Source organism: Ursus americanus, chromosome 6 (genome assembly GCF_024610735.1).
Source record: "Ursus americanus isolate L20-20 chromosome 6, mUrsAme1.1.p, whole genome shotgun sequence".
NCBI classification, from domain to species: domain Eukaryota; kingdom Metazoa; phylum Chordata; class Mammalia; order Carnivora; family Ursidae; genus Ursus; species Ursus americanus.
Genome location: NC_142132.1, coordinates 36,284,566 through 36,305,585, shown reverse-complemented (window position 1 = coordinate 36,305,585; position 21,020 = coordinate 36,284,566). Strand labels below are relative to the sequence as shown.

General features: G+C 39.7%; 2 protein-coding genes across 2 annotated transcripts in view; both read right to left on the bottom strand.

Moving 5' to 3' along the window:
* Positions 1–8,217, bottom strand: part of BMS1 (BMS1 ribosome biogenesis factor) — a 68,061-nt gene extending 59,844 nt beyond the window's left edge. The window contains exon 1 of the mRNA XM_045810019.2: positions 8,123–8,217. The gene's annotated coding sequence lies outside the window, so the exon portion shown is untranslated. The remainder of the gene's footprint in view (positions 1–8,122) is intronic.
* The window catches only part of LOC123800378 (uncharacterized), a 37,596-nt gene continuing 20,548 nt past the window's right edge, over positions 3,973–21,020 (bottom strand). Inside the window, exons 3-7 of the mRNA XM_087862926.1 lie at positions 14,104–14,385; positions 13,141–13,199; positions 8,462–8,629; positions 8,123–8,249; positions 3,973–6,694 (exon numbers count right to left, since the gene is read on the bottom strand). Coding sequence (XP_087719052.1) covers positions 5,040–6,694; positions 8,123–8,249; positions 8,462–8,629; positions 13,141–13,199; positions 14,104–14,185 — 2,091 coding nt within the window. The 5' untranslated portion in view covers positions 14,186–14,385 and the 3' untranslated portion in view covers positions 3,973–5,039. The remainder of the gene's footprint in view (positions 6,695–8,122; positions 8,250–8,461; positions 8,630–13,140; positions 13,200–14,103; positions 14,386–21,020) is intronic.

Here is a 21,020-nt window from a genome sequence, read left to right as displayed (position 1 = left end):
TTTTAGTATCCACTGATATTTGCCCAAAGTAATCATTACTGTGATAACCAAATGGTAATTTATCAGTTCTATTATTTCCTTTACATTTATTGATATTGTTCTGTAAGGAAAAACATGTTCTTTTCCCCATTTATCCATTTATATTGGTATAGACTCCTGGATTCCTATTTTGCTCAATGTTGTACAATTATTTCAATTCTTATTGTCCCAGAATCTGCCAGTGGAAGTCCCTTTGTTTTTAAGCCATGTCCTTTTGACGTGGTCACATTATTTTTTAGCATTTCTCACACAAAAAACGTTCCAGGCTCATTATGTAATTTCCCTGACCCACTCCTGGAATCAGCTATTTCTCTAAGAACTCTGGTTCCTTTTAGTGAAGGACGGTATTTAGAAACCAAAATGTAGGAACTAGCTATGTCTCTTTTTACTGTTTTTTTGCTGCTACTGTGCCATCTCTAGTGGACAGAGCTAAGAAATGTGTGTGTGTACTTCTGTATGTGCACTTTTGTATATTTACTTTTATCTATTAATATCAGAAACCATAAATTCATGTTGGCAACAATGCAACACCACAGTATTTATTCCAATTTCCCCTATCTATAAACTAAGCTCTTATTCTGTTCAAAGGAGCCTCAAGCAACAAAAATCCTAATACATATTCCTTAGAGTAAATCCTATTTCATAAATCACTTAACACTTATATTACGAATATAATGAAAACATTAGTATCATCTTTTGACATTTATAATTTTTACTAGATTTCTCTTGCAATTTCCCCCAAATTAATGTTTTTGATACAACTTAATTGGGCTCTATGTTTACTCAGAAATTCCCTCCGAAATTTACATTTTTAAAGTACACTTTCCAAGTCTTTTTCCCCTTCCCACAGGCACTTCTGAACAGATACTGAGTCACTCACATATAGTCCATTTCTGTCAAATATCTTTAAATGTTGTAGTATTCCTACTGAAAATCAAACACCATCGTGATTCATTATTCCTTCTAAGTGATCGCTTTTGTTTGGAAGCTTGGAAGACTTCTGATCTTAAGGTTCAAAATTTTTACTAAGATGTATTCATGTGTGATCTTTTTAATTAATCTTAACCAGTACACAGTGTTTCCATAACCTTTTTTTTCTAATCTGAGAGAAATGGGAATGAAATAATAAGCAAATACTGAACATACATTTATCTCTATGATCCAATGCCACTACTCATAGGTATTTATACAAGATAAATGAAAATTTGTCCACAAAAAGACTTCTGTGGAAATGTTCATAAGAGGCTTATTCATAACAAGTGGAAAATAAGTCAAATGACCTTCAACAGGTGAATGGATAAACAGGTTGTGGCACATCCATACAATGGACTATTCCTCAGCAATAAAAAGTAACAAACTACTGATGCATGCAATAACATGGATGAATCTCAAAAGCATTATACAGACATAAAAGATTACATAACCCATGGTTCCATTTACATCACCTTTTAGAAAAGGTAAAACTGTAGGGACAGAAACAGCTACTGGCTGCCAGATCTGTCTTGAGCAATGGACTATTCCTCAGCAATAAAAAGTAACAAACTACTGATGCATGCAATAACATGGATGAATCTCAAAAGCATTATACAGACATAAAAGATTACATAACCCATGGTTCCATTTACATCACCTTTTAGAAAAGGTAAAACTGTAGGGACAGAAACAGCTACTGGCTGCCAGATCTGTCTTGAGCATGGCAGTAGTTACACAACTGCAATATATTTGTCAAAACTCAAGCACTTTTAAAATGGTGAATTTGATTTTATGTAAAATTTTACCTTATTAACTCTTATTTCAACAAAGACTGTCTTTTTCCCATTGCACATTCTTTCCCCCTTTGCTGAAGATTAATTGTATAATTATGGGTGAAAGGACTTGCTCTATAATAAAAAGCACTAAAAAGCCACACTAGTTAAAACATTACCTTTGGCATGAGCATAAACAAAGAATTTAGTGAAACAGAAATCAGAAACTGATAACGGTCTAGAAGATGTTAACATTTGTTGGCTTAATAATGAAACCAGAAGAAAATGACAGTGTGTATCTTTGGAATATGTAGAACAAGGGAGTCAAACCCAGACTAGTCTTGTGCAACATCAAGATTCTATCTGTCTCTCTTAAATGTTTCTACATGTTAACTATTTTTCTTCACGCTCTTTCTCATGGCTGCTAGAAGTCCCAGCTCATTAACCACAGAACCTGATGTTCCCCTTTTACAAAAATCCTAGGTAGGGCTCTTATTGGCCCATTTGGATCAAATGTCCTTCCCAGGAGTAAATGTGAAGCCAAGAGGATGCAGAATCTTCAGGAGATCTACTAGCTCCTATGTCACGAGGGCAAGCTGGTTACTAAAGAAAATAAAGGGATGGGGTCCTGAGCAAAAATACTCCCTACAAATGATAATTGCGCACCTGATAAAGATGGTGCTTCAAACTTAAATCACAGGGTGTCGAGAACTGATTATTCACTTGGGAAAACATTAGATCCTTATCTCACACCTTACCTAATCAAGCAATAACACAGAAACATATCAATGGACAATTAAATTTAACTTAATGTTTACTTCACGTATTTTAAATATAAGGCATACATGAGATAATGATTTTCTAAGTGCTTTTCTCGTATAGATGCAATGAAAGCTCAATGAATTAGACACTTGTTTCATATGATGGAATGACAAATAGCTTTATTTCTAATGGTTAGGCTCCCTATATGGAGATTTCCAGGGTTGAAAAACGGCTACCTGAATCAGTTTCTCATGAGAACATGTCCTGAGGCTGATGACTGTTAGTATTTTTGAACTAATACCTCTTTAAAAAGGTATGCCTGTAAATTGGTTAAACCATCTTCGGCTCTAAGAAACAAAATCCCAATTCAACTAGTATAATTAGGAAAAAATATATCTCATATAAAGAAGGGTGATTGATTCACCTGCTCAAAAGACACTGTCGACCCAACCTCTTTCCAGCTTTGCGTTCTGCCATCCTCAGATACTACCTCAGGATCAAAAAGTACAATCAGATATCACATCCAGACACAAAAATATCCAGCAAAATCAAAGGGTTTTTTTTTTTTTAATCAAATGTTTGTTAACCACTGGAGAATCCTGTTTTCCCATATTTCAACGAACATTCTTCAGAGTTTTTCACTGGCCAGAGCTGGGTCAGATGCTTATTTCAGATGAATCATTAATCAGGATACATTTTTCAAAATTAGGTTAGGCCATGATGATCTAATGAGTTAATAACACTGTATTATGTAACTGAAATTTGCTGAGTGGAACATAAATGTTCTCACCAAAAAGGCAGGGGGGGGGGGCTGGTATACATGTGAGGTGACAGTTGTGTTAATTAACTTGACAGGGGAATCCTTCTACAATGTATACTTAAATTACACATTTTAAATATTTTACAATTTTATTTGTCAATTATGCCTTAATAAGCTCTGAAAAAATTAGGTTAGATCAATCATCATTCATTTCCTAAATCATACAGAGGGGAAGTGGACAATGAAACAAAAATAACTGGTCTACTGGCATGGAGTGAGGGCCAGCTGCTGAGTAGGTAATCAAAAGCCTGTAAAAGCCCCAACAAATCTGTTGCTAGTCATATTAACAGCTAACACTTGTAAAATTCTATACAGTAGTTTAGTACTTTATTAACTTACCTAGTCCTAACTAGAACTCCATGTAGTGTAATGTCAGTATCATCATTTTGCAAAAAAGGAAACTGAGGGACAAATGTTAAGGGATTTGTCCCAGACCACATAGCTAATGTGCAGAAATGGGACCTGAGCCTACAAAGTATAGTTCCAGAGTCCATGCTTTTAACTGCTATATCAGGTGTCTGCAAACTATGGTCCACAAGCTAAAACCGGCCAAGTCTGTTTTTCAACGGCCCATGAGCTAAGAATGATTTTTTACATTTTTAACAGGTTGAAAAAAAAAAAAAGTGACAGAAGGCACATGTAGCCTGTAAGGTGAAAGTATTTACTATACGGACTTTATAGAAAATGTTTGCCAACACTTGCACCATATCATGATTGCCAATACTAGGAAGTAAAGGCAAAGAACGATAGATGGCATGTTACTATACCCAGAGTTCCCAGGTTACATCTACGTTGGGTTTGGCACACTCAAACCTCCTTAGGTTCCCCAAGTAAACATTTCAGGATATTTGGAGATGGGGTTGTTTTCTTAATGAACACATTTTATGGTGGTAAGTACAATGAGCTTACTGTTCACAGCAGCTTTCTTAAATTCAGAGTTGGGCTAACTGTGAAAAATATATACCTGGCCTCTGTATTTCCTATGTTACAACTTAAAAACTTTTTCTAAAGAAAAAAATTTCTGTATTTTCTCAATTCAGTTTCCCTCCGTAATAATTCTCTGAAATACAATAAGATATGTTTAGTTGAAAGCTTTCAGAAAACCATGTGCTTATACAATTTTAGTCTATTAGTTTACCTGAGGTTCAATGAGATAATACCTTTTTGTAAAGGCTTTTCTAATTTGTTGCAATCTCAGGATTTCTTAACTCTGATTTCTCCAGTTACAGTAAGTTTTGTTTGTGGATTAGGTTTCTAAACATCAAGATGCTAACAGAGATTTCTACTCTCGTGTGAGTTCACCAACACACAGTGAGTGCTGCCCTCTCAACAGAAGGCATTCTACTCTACTCCACTCCATAGAGAACAGAGAATACAAAGAATTGCCATGGAGGCCGTTATGTGTCAGACCAGAAGTTAATTACACCATTATCCTCACAGCCCATTGGCCAGATCTCATGCACCCATCTCACCTGGATGCAAGAGCAGCAGAGAAGTAAAGACTTGTTCTGCGCCCAGTTTGGTAAAAACATTGCCAGGTATCTCCCCTGCATGAGCTCTATGATGTAAATTGGAGGCTGACTTCTGGTAGGACTTCCCACATTCCTTACAACCACAGGGTTACTTCCTTGGATATACTTTCTGTCAGGCCAACACGGTTTCACCATCCATCTTTATGGTGTTCCTCTTCTGTGTATTCTCTGATGTGTGGTGAGAGTTGCTTTGTGGCTGAAGGTCTTCCCACATTCATTACATGTATAGGGTTTCTCCCCTGAATGAATCCTCTTATGTTTAGTGAGGGTTGAACTATCATAAAAAGATTTTCCACATTCGTTACATTCATAAGGCCTCTCTCCTGTGTGTGTTCTCTGATGTACATTGAGGGATGCCCTCTGGCAAAACGTTCTCCTACATTCTTTACATTCAAAGGGCTTCTCTCCTGTATGAATTCTCTGATGTTCAATGAGTTGTGATTTTTGGCAGAATGACTTCCCGCATTTGTTACATTCAAAGGGTTTCTCCCCGGTATGAATCCTCTGATGTTTACTGAGGGTTGACTTCTCAGAAAAGGTTTTCCTACATTCTACACATTCATAAGGTTTCTCCCCTGTATGAGTTCTCTGATGTTTAAGGAGAACTGACTTCCCACAGAAGGTCTTCCTACATTCACTGCATTCATATATCTTCTGCCCTGTGTGAAGTCTTTGATGTTTAATGAGGGTTGACTTCATATGATACATTTTTCCACAGTTGCTACATTCATAGGGCTTCTCCCCTGAGTGTATTCTCTGGTGTACAGTGAGTTTTGACTTTATACTAAAGGACTTGTCACATTTGTTACATTTATAAGGTTTTTCTCCTGTGTGAGAACTCTGATGCACAGTCAGGTCTGACTTTTGGGAGAAAGATTTTCCACATTCGCTACATTTGTAAGGCTTCTCCCCTGTGTGTGTCCTTTGATGCTGATGGAGGGCTGAGTTCTGGTAGAATTTTTTCCCACATTTAGCACATTCATAGGGTCTCTCTCCTGTATGAGTTCTTTGATGTACAGTAAGGGTTGACTTCTGGTAAAAGGATTTCCCACATTCATTACATTTATAGGGTTTTTCTCCTGTGTGTATTCTGTGATGTATTGTGAGGTTTGACTTCCGGAGGAAGGTTTTCCCACATACATCACACTCGTGGTATTTCTCACACTCTTCACCCATGTGGATTCTAGGACGTTTCTTCCAAAGGACTGACTTATCACAGCTTTCCCCACATTCATTAAATTTATAGTGATTCTTCCTTGAGTAAATTATCTGACCCCTGATAGTTGTCTCACATTCATTATAATCACATAATTTCTCACCTGTGTGAGTTTCCTTATGTGTAGTGAAGAGAGAATTATTGTGGAAGGTTTTAATGCATTCATTATATTCAGGCAGTTGCTCCACAGTGTGACTCTTTTGTCGCTGAATAAAATCCTCATTATGAGAGAAGATGCTCTCATTTTTATTAAATTCATTAAACTTCTCTCTAGTATGAGTTTTCTCATGATTAGTATCAGGAGGCAATTTCTCATACCCATTGGCATCATCAGATTTCTTTCCTGAATAGGTTTTATTAGTAGTGGTTAACTCCAACATATTTTCTAAACTGATTCCATCTAGATTACATTTACTGGATATTTTTCTGGAAGGAACAGAGTCTATGTACAGATTAAATGTTTTCCTTAATACATTCTCTTTCTCTGTAATCACTTTTTTGTTATTGACAAATGCATCTTGCCATAAATGTCTGTCTTGGTTTTCTTTGCTCTCTATCATGCCATCAACTTTCAATTCTTCTAGAAATAAGAAAAACATACCTTATGAATCTGAAGCTGCTTCTAATAAGATTGGGCTAATACACAAATACCCCTTATACATCCAGCTCTTTGATTTCAGAGACAGTCTTTTGGGATAAAAGTAACACCAAATCAATATTTTCCATTCCCTCTACTTTTCCAAGGAGCTGGGGTAAAGAGGTGACAACAAAATAACCAATCAGACAAAGCTATAGTGGTGTTAAGAGGGGAAAGTAAAATTGGCAATGAACGCACACATATTTATTTGGTCCTTCATGAACATACATTTCAAAATGGATAGAAGGGGTAAAATAAACACAAAGAATAGAAAATAAAGGATTCAGTAAGCATGGATGAATCACAATGAGTGGAATTCACAATAAGATATGCTTAATAAAAAAATTACAAAGTAAATGTGACATGGAAAACAAGTAGACAAGGTTGTTGTAGACAAACTACCAGAGGAATGAAAGTGTTCAGAGGAGATGAATTAGAATCTAGGTGCTGATTTTGTTAATCCTACCTTTGAGATAGCCAGATTCCCATCACTTTGCACACTCTATTACCTCAAACCTACTCTATGGGGTGTTGTTTTTCCTAACTGGTCTCCTTGCTTCTACACTCCACTCTCACGGCAATCAGCTTCCTGCATCTCTCTCCTGCTAATACAAATTCCATGAGATCAAGGGACTTATTTCACCACTGCTCTATCCCTTTCATATAAAATATGACTGGCATGGAGCCAGTGCTCAATTAATACTGGTTAAACTAATTTATTAATTCCTGAAAACAAAAGAAATCTTTGAAAATGAAGGGAATATGAAGCTGAGAATGCTAGAGGAAGGAGACTAACCAACATAAATATTAATATGACATGGGAGTGAACTTCAAGGTATACGTAAAAGGGAGTAAACTTAAAAAGCCAACCAAAAAAAGAGAACATATATGCATGAGAGTGTATCTGTGGTGAATTTAGGTATGGAGGCTAAGCATCCTTAGTCACTTCCAAACAGAGCTTCTTAAAAGAGATTCTTAAAAACATTACAAAGATGCATATACTTGAAACAACCACTTGGGATCTAATTTCCCCTGGATTACTCATCTGGGTGACACTGGCTTGCAAATTCTTTCTCTAACACCCATGGTGCTTCTTGCTCTAAATTCAAGATCTCCCCTGGTTTGGTAATGCAATATCGTGATAATGAAAAATGATACAGGACATAGGAAAAGCTGCCTGGCTTTAGAAACTGAGAAGAAAGGGGCTGCACAGCGAAGGGACCCACTGGAATCTTTCACTGGGGAACTGAGAAAACAAACAATATTCCTGGTGTCCAAACCTAAGTATCATTAAACTCTACAAAAGATCCATGTGCTTTGGTAACAACAAAAGGACATGCTGATGTTGTTTCTCAGAAAAGTTTTGCTTACCCAGTGAGATGAAGATGCTATAGTTCTCCAACATCACATCCCTGTACAAGGTCCTCTGGTCAGGGTCCAGTTGACCCCACTCCTCCTGGGTAAAGTTCACAGTCACATCCTCAAATGAAATTGATCCCTGTAACACACATACCTGATCAATCAGAAGTGCTCAAAGCTATATGACAGAGGAAATATATTTAGGAACCAATCCTTCACCATGTTAACTATTAAGTTCATCAGAAAAAGTTTATATAGGAGACTTATCATAGTCCCTGTTTTGTTTTATATATGGTGGGAGAAAGAGAAATATAATAACAATAATAATAATAATAATAAATAAACACATACAGGGATGCCTGGGTGGCTAAGCGTCTGCCTTCGGCTCAGGTCATGATCCCAGGGTCCTGGGATTGGGTCCCGCGTTAGGCTCCCTGCTCGGTGGGAAGCCTGCTTCTCCCTCTGCCTGTTGCTCCCCCTGCTTGTGCGCTTTCTCTTTCTCTGACAAATAAATGAAATCTTTAAAAAAGAAAACACACATATACAAACATACACGAGCATAAGATATGTTATATACATGAAAGTGTCCTAGTTTCTGTGGATATTAAAATACATAAAACACTGTTTCTACTTTCAGGAAGCTTACAATCTAGTATGGATGCAAACTGGATTAAATAATAGCATAAGATCAAGACAGAACTGAATTTGGGGCTTTCAAGATATAAAATGCCCTAATCTGTGGTAATTCTGGCATTGTTCATTTAGACAAGAGCTCTCCAAAGTATTTGATGACTCACCCTTTTAAAAGAGGAAAACTTTTAAGCATCAAATTGGCACAAATCTGTGGCAATATACAGGTAAGTCTGAATGTTTGTCTCTACAGGTAGTCCATACTTTGCATGGTCCTGACATGCACGAATTTCAGTTACCACAATGCATTTAGTTAAGTAACAACAATCTCCTAACAACACAGTCAGATTTCAGTTACTATGGTAACTGTGAGTAATCACATAAAGTACAAACTTGCTGCTTGCTCTTCAATCCACAAATCACTACATAAATAACAAACATCATGAATGATTATCAATCACGTCATTTTTTTCTCAAAGTCCACGAGTGACTGGTCACTGCACATCCATTACTCAGTCCACACACAAACAACAAAACACATGTTCCCTCCTTGTCTCCTGGCAATACAGAATTTTGCAAAAATAGTTAAATAGTTTGCAAAAGGGAACTGGCCAACAAAGATGAAAGAAAGAGCAGCAAAGAAATGAGAAGTGATTACAGTAGAAGTGAAATTCAAATCAAATATAAATGGAGTTTTAGAAGAACTACCTGACTGTGGGAATGCTGATACTGCCTCCATTTGAGACACTCTAGATCTACAACCAAAGGATCTTAATGAAGAGGTACTTAGTACTAAATATTAGTTATAGTATTTTTTCATTTTTATACACATTTGTAATCAACAGATTTTTAATGTTTTGACAAATATTTTTAAAGGTCGCAGAACAACTACCACTTTCCCCATGATTAAGACTGCTTTGCATGGTTTCAGTGTACATGCCCATTTTTACAGCCCCCAAAGTGAGAACTGCCTATGGGTTGCACGTATGTGTCTGCATACATTCAGTATATAGTACATATAGCCACCAAATTCACCTAAACTCAAAGAGGGTAGCGAGCTGACTGACTGGCTAAGGAGTTAACTGAAGGTGTGTCAGACCACTCTGGGCATTTGCCGCTCTGTATAAACACAGCTGATGGCTGAAGGATAAACCAGATTAAAAACAATGTTTTAGGTAAATGCTTCAGGGACTCTAGCAATGGCCAAATCAGCCAGAAAAATGGATATTGATTTTGTTTTAAGGCAGGTCTTTGAAGAGATAGATCACGATGGTCTAAATCCACAGTATGGGAAATCTCCACTTCAAAAATCAATATAGTCCCTTAAAGCTGCCTATATACTCCCTGCTGATAACCTGAAAGGAAATTCACTGGGTTTTATCTTTCCAACAATTTGCTTTACAAATCCCTGAAGTCAGTTCTTTCATTGAGGAGAGAAAACAGATAAAGGAACGGCATTTTACATTTCTGAATAAACTCACAATAGCTACCTACATGAATCACACCAAATCTTCACATATAAACGGACAATGAAGCTTCACTAGAAATTTAAGAACCGGTAACACAAAAAACATGCACCAGATGAAGTGAACAAGTGATTGTGAAGAAAACAAAACTATATAATTATTCTGATTCCAAGAATAGGAAACGACTGTTTTTAAAGACACTGGAGATTACGGTACTCAAAAGAACATTACTTCACCTCATACCCAATAGCAAACAAAACAAAAACAAAAACTGGAACCCTTGTACACGTTGGTGGGATTGTAAAATGGTACAGCTGCTACAGAAAATAGTATAGTGTATCCTCAAAGAATTAAAAATATAATTACCATATGTTATTTGTTTGCTAAGGTTTCCATAACAAACTACCACACACTGGATGGCTTAAACAAAAGAAATTTATTGTCTCACAGTACTGGAGGCTGGAAGTCCAAGATCAAGGTGTTAGCTCACTGACCTCCTCTTATCTCTAGATATTTTAATTCAACTACCTTGGAAATTACAGAGAATAACCAGATAACTTAGTCATGTCTAAATACTGCACCTGTTAATAAAGGATTTTTAAAAATTTATATTAAAAAAACTATTCCGATCACTTCTATAAGACATGAGATGTGGGAGGAGGGACAGCAAAACATGCAAAAGATCACATCAGGTCTAGAAAATAAAAATTCTTGATGTTGATGGAAAAAATACAAATATAAACCTATGTTAACTGTTTTCAGGAGAACCAATGGAAAAAAATAGAATACTGAATTTTCAAACCACTGGAAGGGAGAAATATAATCAACAAAGAAAGTAAAGAAGATGGGATAAATAAAAATACAAATAAAGGTGGAGGAACTAAAACTAAACATCATCAGTAACCGCAATAAATGTGAATGAGTTAAATATCCAATATAAAAGGAAATCTCATGTGATGCATAAAAATAATACCACCGGGGCGCCTGGGTGGCACAGCGGTTAGGCGTCTGCCTTTGGCTCAGGGCGTGATCCCGGCATTATGGGATCGAGCCCCACATCAGGCTCCTCCGCTATGAGCCTGCTTCTTCCTCTCCCACTCCCCCTGCTTGCATTCCCTCTCTCGCTGGCTGTCTCTATCTCTGTCAAATAAAAAAAATAATAATAATAATACCACCAAGTACTGTTTACTAGTCACATGATCATAAAATAAGTATGTATATATTTATTTATATATGTATGTATTTATACACACACCACATATATATTCACAAATATATATATATTTATACACACAACACATAAACACAATATAACAGATCACTGTTGTATCTTCTTATAGGACTTGTCATGGTTAGTTTTACATGTCAACTTGGTAGACTACAGTATGCAGTTATTTCATAAAACTTATCTAAGTGTTGCTATGAAGGCATTTTATAGATGTGGCTAATATATACAACAGGTTGACTTTAAGTAGTCAAGTAGTTAAGTAGTACTAAGTGCCTCATGTGGGTGGGCCTCATCCAAACAGGTGAAGGCCTTTACGAGCACAAGTTTCCCCCAAAATTGACCTTCAAATTTTAGACTTGCCAGCCCCCACAATCACATAAGCCAATTTCATAAAACAAATGTATACATATGTGTATTTATGTGTGTCTGTATTATATGCTATCTGTACACACACACACACACACACACACACACACACACACTATTGGTTCTGTTTCTCTGGGGAACGCTGATACAGGGCTTATAAAAATTTACTTTTCTTCATCTTAGTTTTTTTCTCCACTCCATCTCCTGCCTCTCTCCCAAATGCCACCAGAAGCTGAAAGAGATGAGGGATGGAATCTCCTCTAGAAGCTTAAGCAGGAGCATATCCCTGATAACACCTTGATTTCAGACTTCTAGCCTCCAGAACTGTGAAGAATAAATTTCTGTTGTATTAAGCTACCAAATTTGTGGTAACTTGTTATAGCATTCACAGGAAACCAATATACCAACTCTGCAAAAACCGTATAGAAAATCAACAATTTGCTTTGCTCACTGGGAATATATCTGAGCAGCAATAGCTCTCACTTAAACAAGCACAACATTCAGGGTTTGAATTTCAAATTGAGTGGTTGTCCATCCTTTGAAATGGTTAAAAATCCACAGAATATGAAATGAGTCAAGAAAAATAATAAGAATTATAAGGTACCAAAGATAATCACAGGAGGATAAGCTTTGCTAAAAGGCAACAGGAAAAGGACAATACTTTGAAGCAGACAAAAGAAATCATCAACTCTTGGGGCACCTGGATGGCTCAGTTGGTTAAGTGTCTGACTCTTCGTTTTGGCTCAGGTCATGATCTCAGAGTCGTGAGACAGAGCTCTATGTGGGGCTTCAAGTTCAGTGGGAGTCTGCTTGAGATTCTCTCCTCTGCCCCTCCCCCCCTCAAATAAATAAATACATCTTTAAAAAAATCATCAACTTGAATCACAACTAAGTTATGCTTTAGCCTTCTGCTCTCTGCACCCACTAAAGAACAATCAGAGGTGAAGGTGATGGGCAGCATTCATCTCAGACTTGTTAATTGAGGTTGTCAACCACCTTACTTTCAGGAATACAAGAATTTTTTCAGGCTTCAGGCCAGGAAATCTTTGTGTTCCATGAAGAATTACTTTTATTTTTATGGTCAAGGCAAAGCATTTTCCTTTTGGACAGAGTATCAAAGATAAATTTGCAGATAATTATTATTAGAAAAATTACTGTTACATAATCTGTAATACATATATTAATGGAAAACAATTATAATCATCTCCACATAATTAACATGTTGACCTTTCCTTGCTTTCGATCTGTTAACTCTACGTACTCCTTGATAGCTTTTATCATTTTTATCTTTCATTGTTTTATGCAATGGAAAACAATGTGAGAAATGAAAAACAGCTCACCTGGGATTTGTTCTTTTTCTGTTCCTTTTGGGAAAGTACAGAGAAGGTTGAATGTACAGCTATGGGAGAAGAAAACAACAGGTCATGTGAGATTTGGCTGCTATAGACTTTTGAGATTCAGCTCCTAAAACCCCATGCCCAACAGATAGTTAAACGTTACCCTGGAGGAAAAAGCTCTTTGGCCCCTGAGTGAGCAAGAACTACGTGCAGGGAGAATTCACATGTGTGACTCTTGACAGGAACTGCAGAGCCTGGCTGAGCAATTTTTCACTGGGCTTATTTCCAAATGATTTATAAATTTTATTTTTCTTTTAGAACCAATCTAGGACTAATTTAACAAAGATACCAAAAGACAAATCGTTATTTTTCATTATCAATGTTGTAGGAAAAATACTGAAGATATTTGTTTACTTACATTCCTACTCAGTTGCTTACCATTAGAGTTAGAGAAATCACTCTGCAGAAAAGGATGAGGTTGCTTTATGGACAGACCTACTTTAAAAACTGTTTCTAACTAAGTTGTGATAGAACCTGGTGGATGACTTACCTCGTGGACAGTTTTCTGGACCTGGCCCTGCCACTAGCAAACTGGGTGACTCTGGGCAGGCTACTTATACACTCAGAGTAAAGGTTTCTCAGCTCTGAAATTAAGCAGACACAGATAATCCTATTCTATGCCTCTATAAAGTCAGAGTAGATGGAGCAGTAGCATACCTCTAGAGGGACACAGTAGAGCAGCTCAAAATCTAGAAAAAGTGGGTGGAGGTTGAAGGCAGGGCATGTTTATTAAAGGCTGGAGATAGAATTCCTTCAGTTGTACCTAATGATCTCTCCCTGCAGACCATGCAGACATGAACCCTCTAATGAATTTATTTTCCACACAACCTGCCCCTTGTGCTTGCTTCAGCAGCACATATACCACACAACCTGCCCCTCACCCACCACTCTCAGTGTTCCACTCACCTATCTTTTCTGAAGCTTGGTCCAGACCTTTCACCATCATGGTGAGGCCCTCTGGATGTGGTAATAGTGAGGCAATGCTCATTCTGAGCAGAATACAGAACCGCTACTGCAAGACGATGCAAACCTAGGACCTGCTCCTTTCTAGCAGTTTCCTGCCTCTGCTCTATAGCTGTGGTTGAGAAGTCTGAGGTCAGAGGTGTGGCTTTCAAGGTGGGATTCCTGTTCCTGGGGCTTTCTCCTTCTTACTTCGCAAAAGCTGCTTTCTTCCAAGGGAGCTGGAATCTAGTTAAAAGACAAAATCATTTAGTTAGAAGTGTGATTCAGGGATCCAAATCTCACAGAACTTATCTGCCTAAACTCTAAGGCTACTGAGGATGCTAAAAGTTGGGCAGTGCAATAAATTATGCAGTCTGATCCAATGGTTCTGACATACCAAGAAATACCAAAATACAGGACCACAAGGTGAGATTCAGCTCACACACTTTGGGGTTTTTCCTTAGGCCCTAAAGAAGGTGCTGTGAGAAATACGATGGTGGTTTTGGACAGGGTTGTCTACCAGGACTGTGAGACCTTGACTATTTCACTTGAGCCCTCTGAGCCTCAATTTCCTTGTCTGACAAGACAGAAAAGTTACGTAAAGGCCGTTATTAGGATTAAATAAAATTTAGTCAATGAAAAGGAAAAATATCTTCCAAAAACCTTAACAGCTAATACTAAGCTCTGCTCCGAATGTTAAAACTGTATACATATTTTTAAAACGTGTGTAAAAAATTTAATCCTCAGAACCCCATGTGGCACATAACATTCTTGTTTTACAAATGAAGAAATCTAGTCTCATGTAGCTCCGTCATCTTGCCAGCAGTAATCAACGTACACCCGGCTCCACTGGATCCGAAGCTCAGGCCCCCTTCCCGCAGCCGCGCCGACACTGCGGCCACACGTGGACATCCGCGCCCTAGGGACAGAGGCGCCCGGCCAGGCCGTCCCTCCCCGAGGCCGCCCCCACCCGCCTTCGGCTGGCCCCTCCCCACCGCTGCCCCCGCCGGCCCTCGCCCACCCGGCCTGGGCTCACCCGCCGCTTCCACTGGCGCGGCGCCAGCCCCCGCCCCGAGCGCTCCAGGATTTTCTCCGCGTTAGAAGGGAAACCCGCGGAAAACACCTGGAGACCGAAGTTAAACACGCGTACAACGAGCCTCGGAGAACATGGAAGACCCTTTCTCCGAACCTGCTCCGTGCGAGGCGAGGAAACGTAGGACTACGTTTCCCATAAGCCCTGGCACCACGCCCCGTCTGAAGAGTGCCCCCTGGAGGGCAGAGGTCCCTCTCAGGGCTTCTCCCAGAGGCATGCTGCGCTGGTTCTTTCTGGACCGCAGGGCATCGCAAAACGATGCAGTGTGCTGCGAGGTTGTTGAAGGAATTCGTTTAGAAGAGTAAGCTGTAAAGGACACGTCCGGGGCCACTAGGGAACCGTGAATTATATAGTTACAATATAAAACGGTTCATTTTGAGCACTGTACTCAGTAGAACAGCCTCTCCTTGCCTCCAAATTCATGTCCATCAAGAGCCTCAGATTTTGACTTATTTTTGAACACGGTCTTCGCAGATGTCACTCGTTAAGTTAAAATGAGGTCATACTGGATGAGGGTGGGCCCTGATGATAGGTTTCCTTATGAGCAAACAGGGGAGACAGAGGCATGGGAGAATGCCTTGTGAATATGGAGACAGATTGGAGGGATATGGCTACAAGCCAATGGGTGTCAAAGATTGCCAAAAACCATCAGGAGTTAGGAGAGAAGCATGGAACAGATTCCCTCTTAGAACCTCAAATAGGAAACAACCCTGCTGACACCTTGATTCTGAAGCGGGCATCCCTCGTGTTAGTTCAGACGAAATAATGAACACTAGGAGTCATATTGTTTCCAGGCACCCCGGGACCAACACATAGACCCAGGCCCAAGAGACAGGAATGCTTGTATCGTTCAGAGGAACATGAAGGAAAGCAACTCCCTAGCTTATGCACGCACAAGCAGATACAAGCAGCTGATCAGCACTCTTCTAAACACATAATCACCAGATGTACCTAATGAAATCTCTAACATATGTAAAGACATTTTTCAGATTCCAAGTCTCTTGAGATAGAACAGACCTCTGTGGGACCAGATGAAGTGGCACCAGAAGTAACTATGATCTGTTAACATTACTTCCTAGGCCTCCAGTCAATAGCATCCATCTTCTCAGGAAACCCCGGCCCCAAATTTTGCCTTAAGAAGCCGTCACCTGTAAGCCATTAGGGAGTTTGAGACTTTGAGCATTAGCTCCCCATTCTCTTGGGATGCACCACACCAATAAAGAGCTTATCTTTCTTCACGGCAGAAGCTCAGTGCCGATCTCTACTGGCTTGCTGTGTATGGGGCGGAGGAGCACTGGTTTGGTTCCGGTATAATTTCAGACCTCTAGCCTCCGGAAGTGTGAGAGAATACCTACCTGTTGTTTTAAACCACCCAAGTTGCGGTGCTTTCTTAAGGCAACCCTAGGAAACTAGTACACCCTTCAGCTGTGGAATTGGCACTCTAGGCACATTTGTCAGGCTTCCCTGGCCTCATAGGCTGAATCACCAAGCTTTGATTTTGGTCTCAATACTGGAATATAGACGCACATCCTGTGTGATGGTATATCCAGAGGTCTATTGTCTTATCTGGATGGCTCAGGTCTGATCAGCCTAAACTAACATTTGTTGGTTTCAGTGATATTCACTGTCAAAGGGTCCTTTTCCACTGGAGTCCACATGGGTGACAACAGGAGTAAGGGATCCTACACAATCTGTTATGACGATGTGTGACCCCACAGGGGCTTAGGACTTAATCCTGCCGATAGGCACTGAAGCATCCTGCCATCCTGTTGGCTATTGCTTTTAAGTCAGTGAAAATGTAGCAAGATGTATTTTGGGGGAGTGTTTTACTGGACAAGCACCACTGCCTACAACTCGGACCATTGGTGGAATTTTCTTTTGCATATAAGGTTTGTAACAGTTTTCTCTGTGGACACACAGCCATGGTGGCTCAGTGCACTATCAGCCCTTAACTTACCTAATCTGTTCATCATCAAAGTCCAGGCCTCCTCAAGGACTTCAGTGTTCCAACACCCCCAAGAAGCAGAAGGTGCTGGCACAGACTCCAACCTCTGAGAAAGCCACATCTGCAGAGGGAAATGTCCACCTTCATGTAGGTGGGAAGTCTGACTGATGCCTGACTGGTGCTATAGTGTGCACAGTGGTCAGTCACTGACATTTGCAGCTCAAGGGGCTTATTAGGACTGACTGACCCAAGTGGGAGAGCACATTGTAGAGCCTGGTAAATAGTTAAGTACCCCTATCTCTACCAGCTCTTTAACAGGATGTTAATCCATCCTCTGTCTTGTACTACTTTACTGATATTACATGGCTGGGCTGGGAGAGCCTGGCTGGGCACTTGTCCCAGTACTTCTGTCCAAACACTCCTTAAAACTAAGAGAAGCATCATGCATACTTAAAATATCAATGTTGACAATATATTTAGCAGTATCAGTTATAGCCACTTGGGTGTGTGGAATGTCCACTTCATAAAACATGAGATGATTTAGTTTCAAAGGCTGGAACAGCCAAACATGAAAATGTCAATAGCAGTGAAACATCACTGACAAACCATCAAAGGTTCAATGTAGTCAATCTATGAGGATCTTGTGGGGCCCACTCTCCCCCACTCTCCACCAAAAGAAGAGCTGATGGTGGGTGATTCCAACCTGGTACTTCTCTTACCACCTGGCTATACTTGCTGAATCTGGGAAGCTCTGACACTGATGGTAACCTTCACAGACATGAGATAACAATACATAAGGTGGGTCCTAGTGTGACCCACATAACAGGGAACGGATATGTTCTAGGATGACACAAAATGTATAAGGAAGAAACCACTGAATGGTTACATGGTATACTATATCTGGTTGAACAGTGTGGGTTGAAAATTATTAAGGATGGGGCAAAAAGGGGAAGTAGTTGCTTCAGGGATTGGTTATGCTGATCACATGGTGAAACAGGTAGAACCCCAGCTGTTGGGGAAGAAACAGAACCTAGGAGGCCAGGATTGGTGGGACTATTAAATTCTCTTGGCTCGCATCTGCTGAACACCTGGGCTGGACTGTCATCTCACACTATCACCACTGCCCTCAACTTAACTACTGGATTCTATTCTACTGGGTGTCCCCCAACTGAGGCCTGAGAATTTTAGAAGTGGATGGTCCCCACCCGAGATGACAAAACAAGCTTAATTTTCTATACAAGCATGAGTCCCCTCAGCCTTATATTATTGCTGATACCCTGTAGTCCCCATATTGCTTAAGGGAAAAAAGCACTCCCTGGATACTTGTCCTAGACGATAGATACGGCTCTGAAATTTATTGCTGGATTGGTCATCTTTAGCCTGACTGTGCTGGTAACTTAATAACTATTCCTTTGTACACATCAGAAAGTAGCATCCCTCCTACCAATCCTTTTTTGGTACTTAAGATTCCTTACATTATAATCCCAAATTTTAGACACGTAAGATTTAGACCCTGACCAATGACCCTCAAGAGGTCACTACTACCAAGAATAAACTTTCTAGAGTGAGTGGTGATGAACAAGCATGTCACCCTGGATTTCCTGCTGGCCAAAGTATGTGTGACCACTTCAGCTAGCTTCCTAAACATGGAAAATAAACAACTCAATCTCCCCCTAAGAGGAAGCAGCTCCTTACAGTTAATCTCAATGGTATCTGCAACATATTTACCTGGCTTGGATCTGGACGGAGAACATGGCTAATCTTCTCTCCTAAGTGGAACTGAGCATCCTGCTGATGCTCAGTTGGGATCATGTTTATCTAAGGTTGTCTAAGACAAATAGAAAGGATGGGTATAATTAATTACGGTATACGATGGGATATCCTATGCTTCAAAAAAATCTTAGCTGTGGACAGGAAAGGTTGGGGGAAAGTTGTAAAGAAATGGCTCTGCCACGACACACTAACGAACTGGTGCATCTCTTGAGTCTTGGTGAAACATCCTACAGCTCCTTTTAAAGCAAGGGGAGGTAAGCCTGGCAAGGAGCTGCCGTGAGACGGTTTTTCATACCTGTCTTATAGGAGACTGCTACAAGGCAATTTCTCATCCATCCGCCTAGTGTCGGATGAGTGCAAGATTTTCCACCTTTCCCTCTTCCCCTTTTCAGAGACAGCTACAGAGGGTTTATTGAAAAGGGGAGGAACATGATCTTTCACTTCTGGGCTGGAGATCTGGGCACGCCATTTTTGCTCTGATCCTCTGAAGAGGCAGGGTAAGCCTCCAGAGAACAAACGCCACACAGAGGCCTGGCTTTCACTGAGCCCAGCCCCCTGACAAGGGGTGGGGCAACACCACCCAGGCAAAGACACCTGAGAAGCAGCACAGCAGGCCCCTCTCCCAGAAGACAGACTGGAAGAACAGGTGGATTACAACTTTATAGATCCCACAGGACTGTACAACTCCAGCGCCTGGGGAAAACAGTATACTGAGCTCCAGGTGTTTTCTCACAACTCGTTTATCTTTCAGTCTATAATTTTCCATTTCTTTTTTTTTTTAACCTTTTCCCCATTTCAGCTAGATTCTTATTTTACCAACTTAAGTCGGTTTTTAACCTTTATTTCTACACTTTATAGATATATGCTTCATTTTAGTCCTTTTTCACTCTATTCAATTTTACTTTTATATATATATAAAGTTTTGCTTTCTTTGCAATTTTGTGATGTTGTGTCTTCTAACACACAGATCAAAATTCATTCGGGAACAAGTGGACCACCCTGCTTTGTCCACCCTGCAAGATTATAGTCTCTCTTTCACCCCTTGTTTTTTATTGTTTTGTTTTGGTTTAGTTTGGTTTGCTTTTCTGTGGTGGATTCCGACCACTTCAGATTTTTCTAGGGTGTATTTTGCTTCAGTCGTGGTTGATATTTTGGACTCTGCTTATTTGTTTACCCATCCTTCTCTGGGCAAAATGAATAGGAGGAATTCATAACAAGAGAAAGAAACAGAGGCAAGGTTCTCTGCCACAGAGGTAATAGATATGGATATAAGTAAGCTGTCAGAGACCGAATTCAGGATAGCAATTATAAAGTCAATAGCTAGGCTTGAAAAAAGCATAAATGACAATACAGAATCTCTCAGGGCGGAAATGAGATCTAATCAGGCCAACTTAAAAATGCTATGACTGAGATGCAGTCTAAACTGGATACTCTAACAGCCAGGGTAAATGAGGCAGAAGAGAGAATTAGTGATCTAGAAGATAAGCTGATGGAAAGGAAGGAAGTTGAGGAAAACAGAGACAGGCTGCTAGTAGCACAGGAAAAGAGAAATTGGAGAAATTAATGATGCCAAGAAACGTTCCAATGTCAGAATTATTGGGATCCCTGAGGGGGTGGAGAGAGGGAGGGCTAGAAGCTATATTTGAGCAAATCATAGCTGAGAACTTCCCTAATATGGGGAAGGAAACAAGCATTCAAGTCCAAGAGGTAGAGAGGACCCCTCCCAAAATCAATAAAAAAAGACCAACACCCTGACATATAATAGTGAAGCTTGCAAATTTTACAGCCAAAGAAACTACCCTGAGAATAGCCAGGGAGAGGAGGTTCTTTACATATGGAGGGAAGAATATCAGAAAAATATCAGATCTGTCCACAGAAACCTGGCAAGCCATAAAGGGTACTAAATGAAAAGAACATGCAGCCAAGAATACTTTATCCAGCAAGGCTGTCATTCAGAATGGATGGAGAGAAAAAGAGCTTTCAGGACAGGCAGAAACTGAAAGAATATGTGACCAACAAGCCAGCCCTGCAAAAATTATTAAGGGGGATTCTGTAAGTAGCAGACAGACC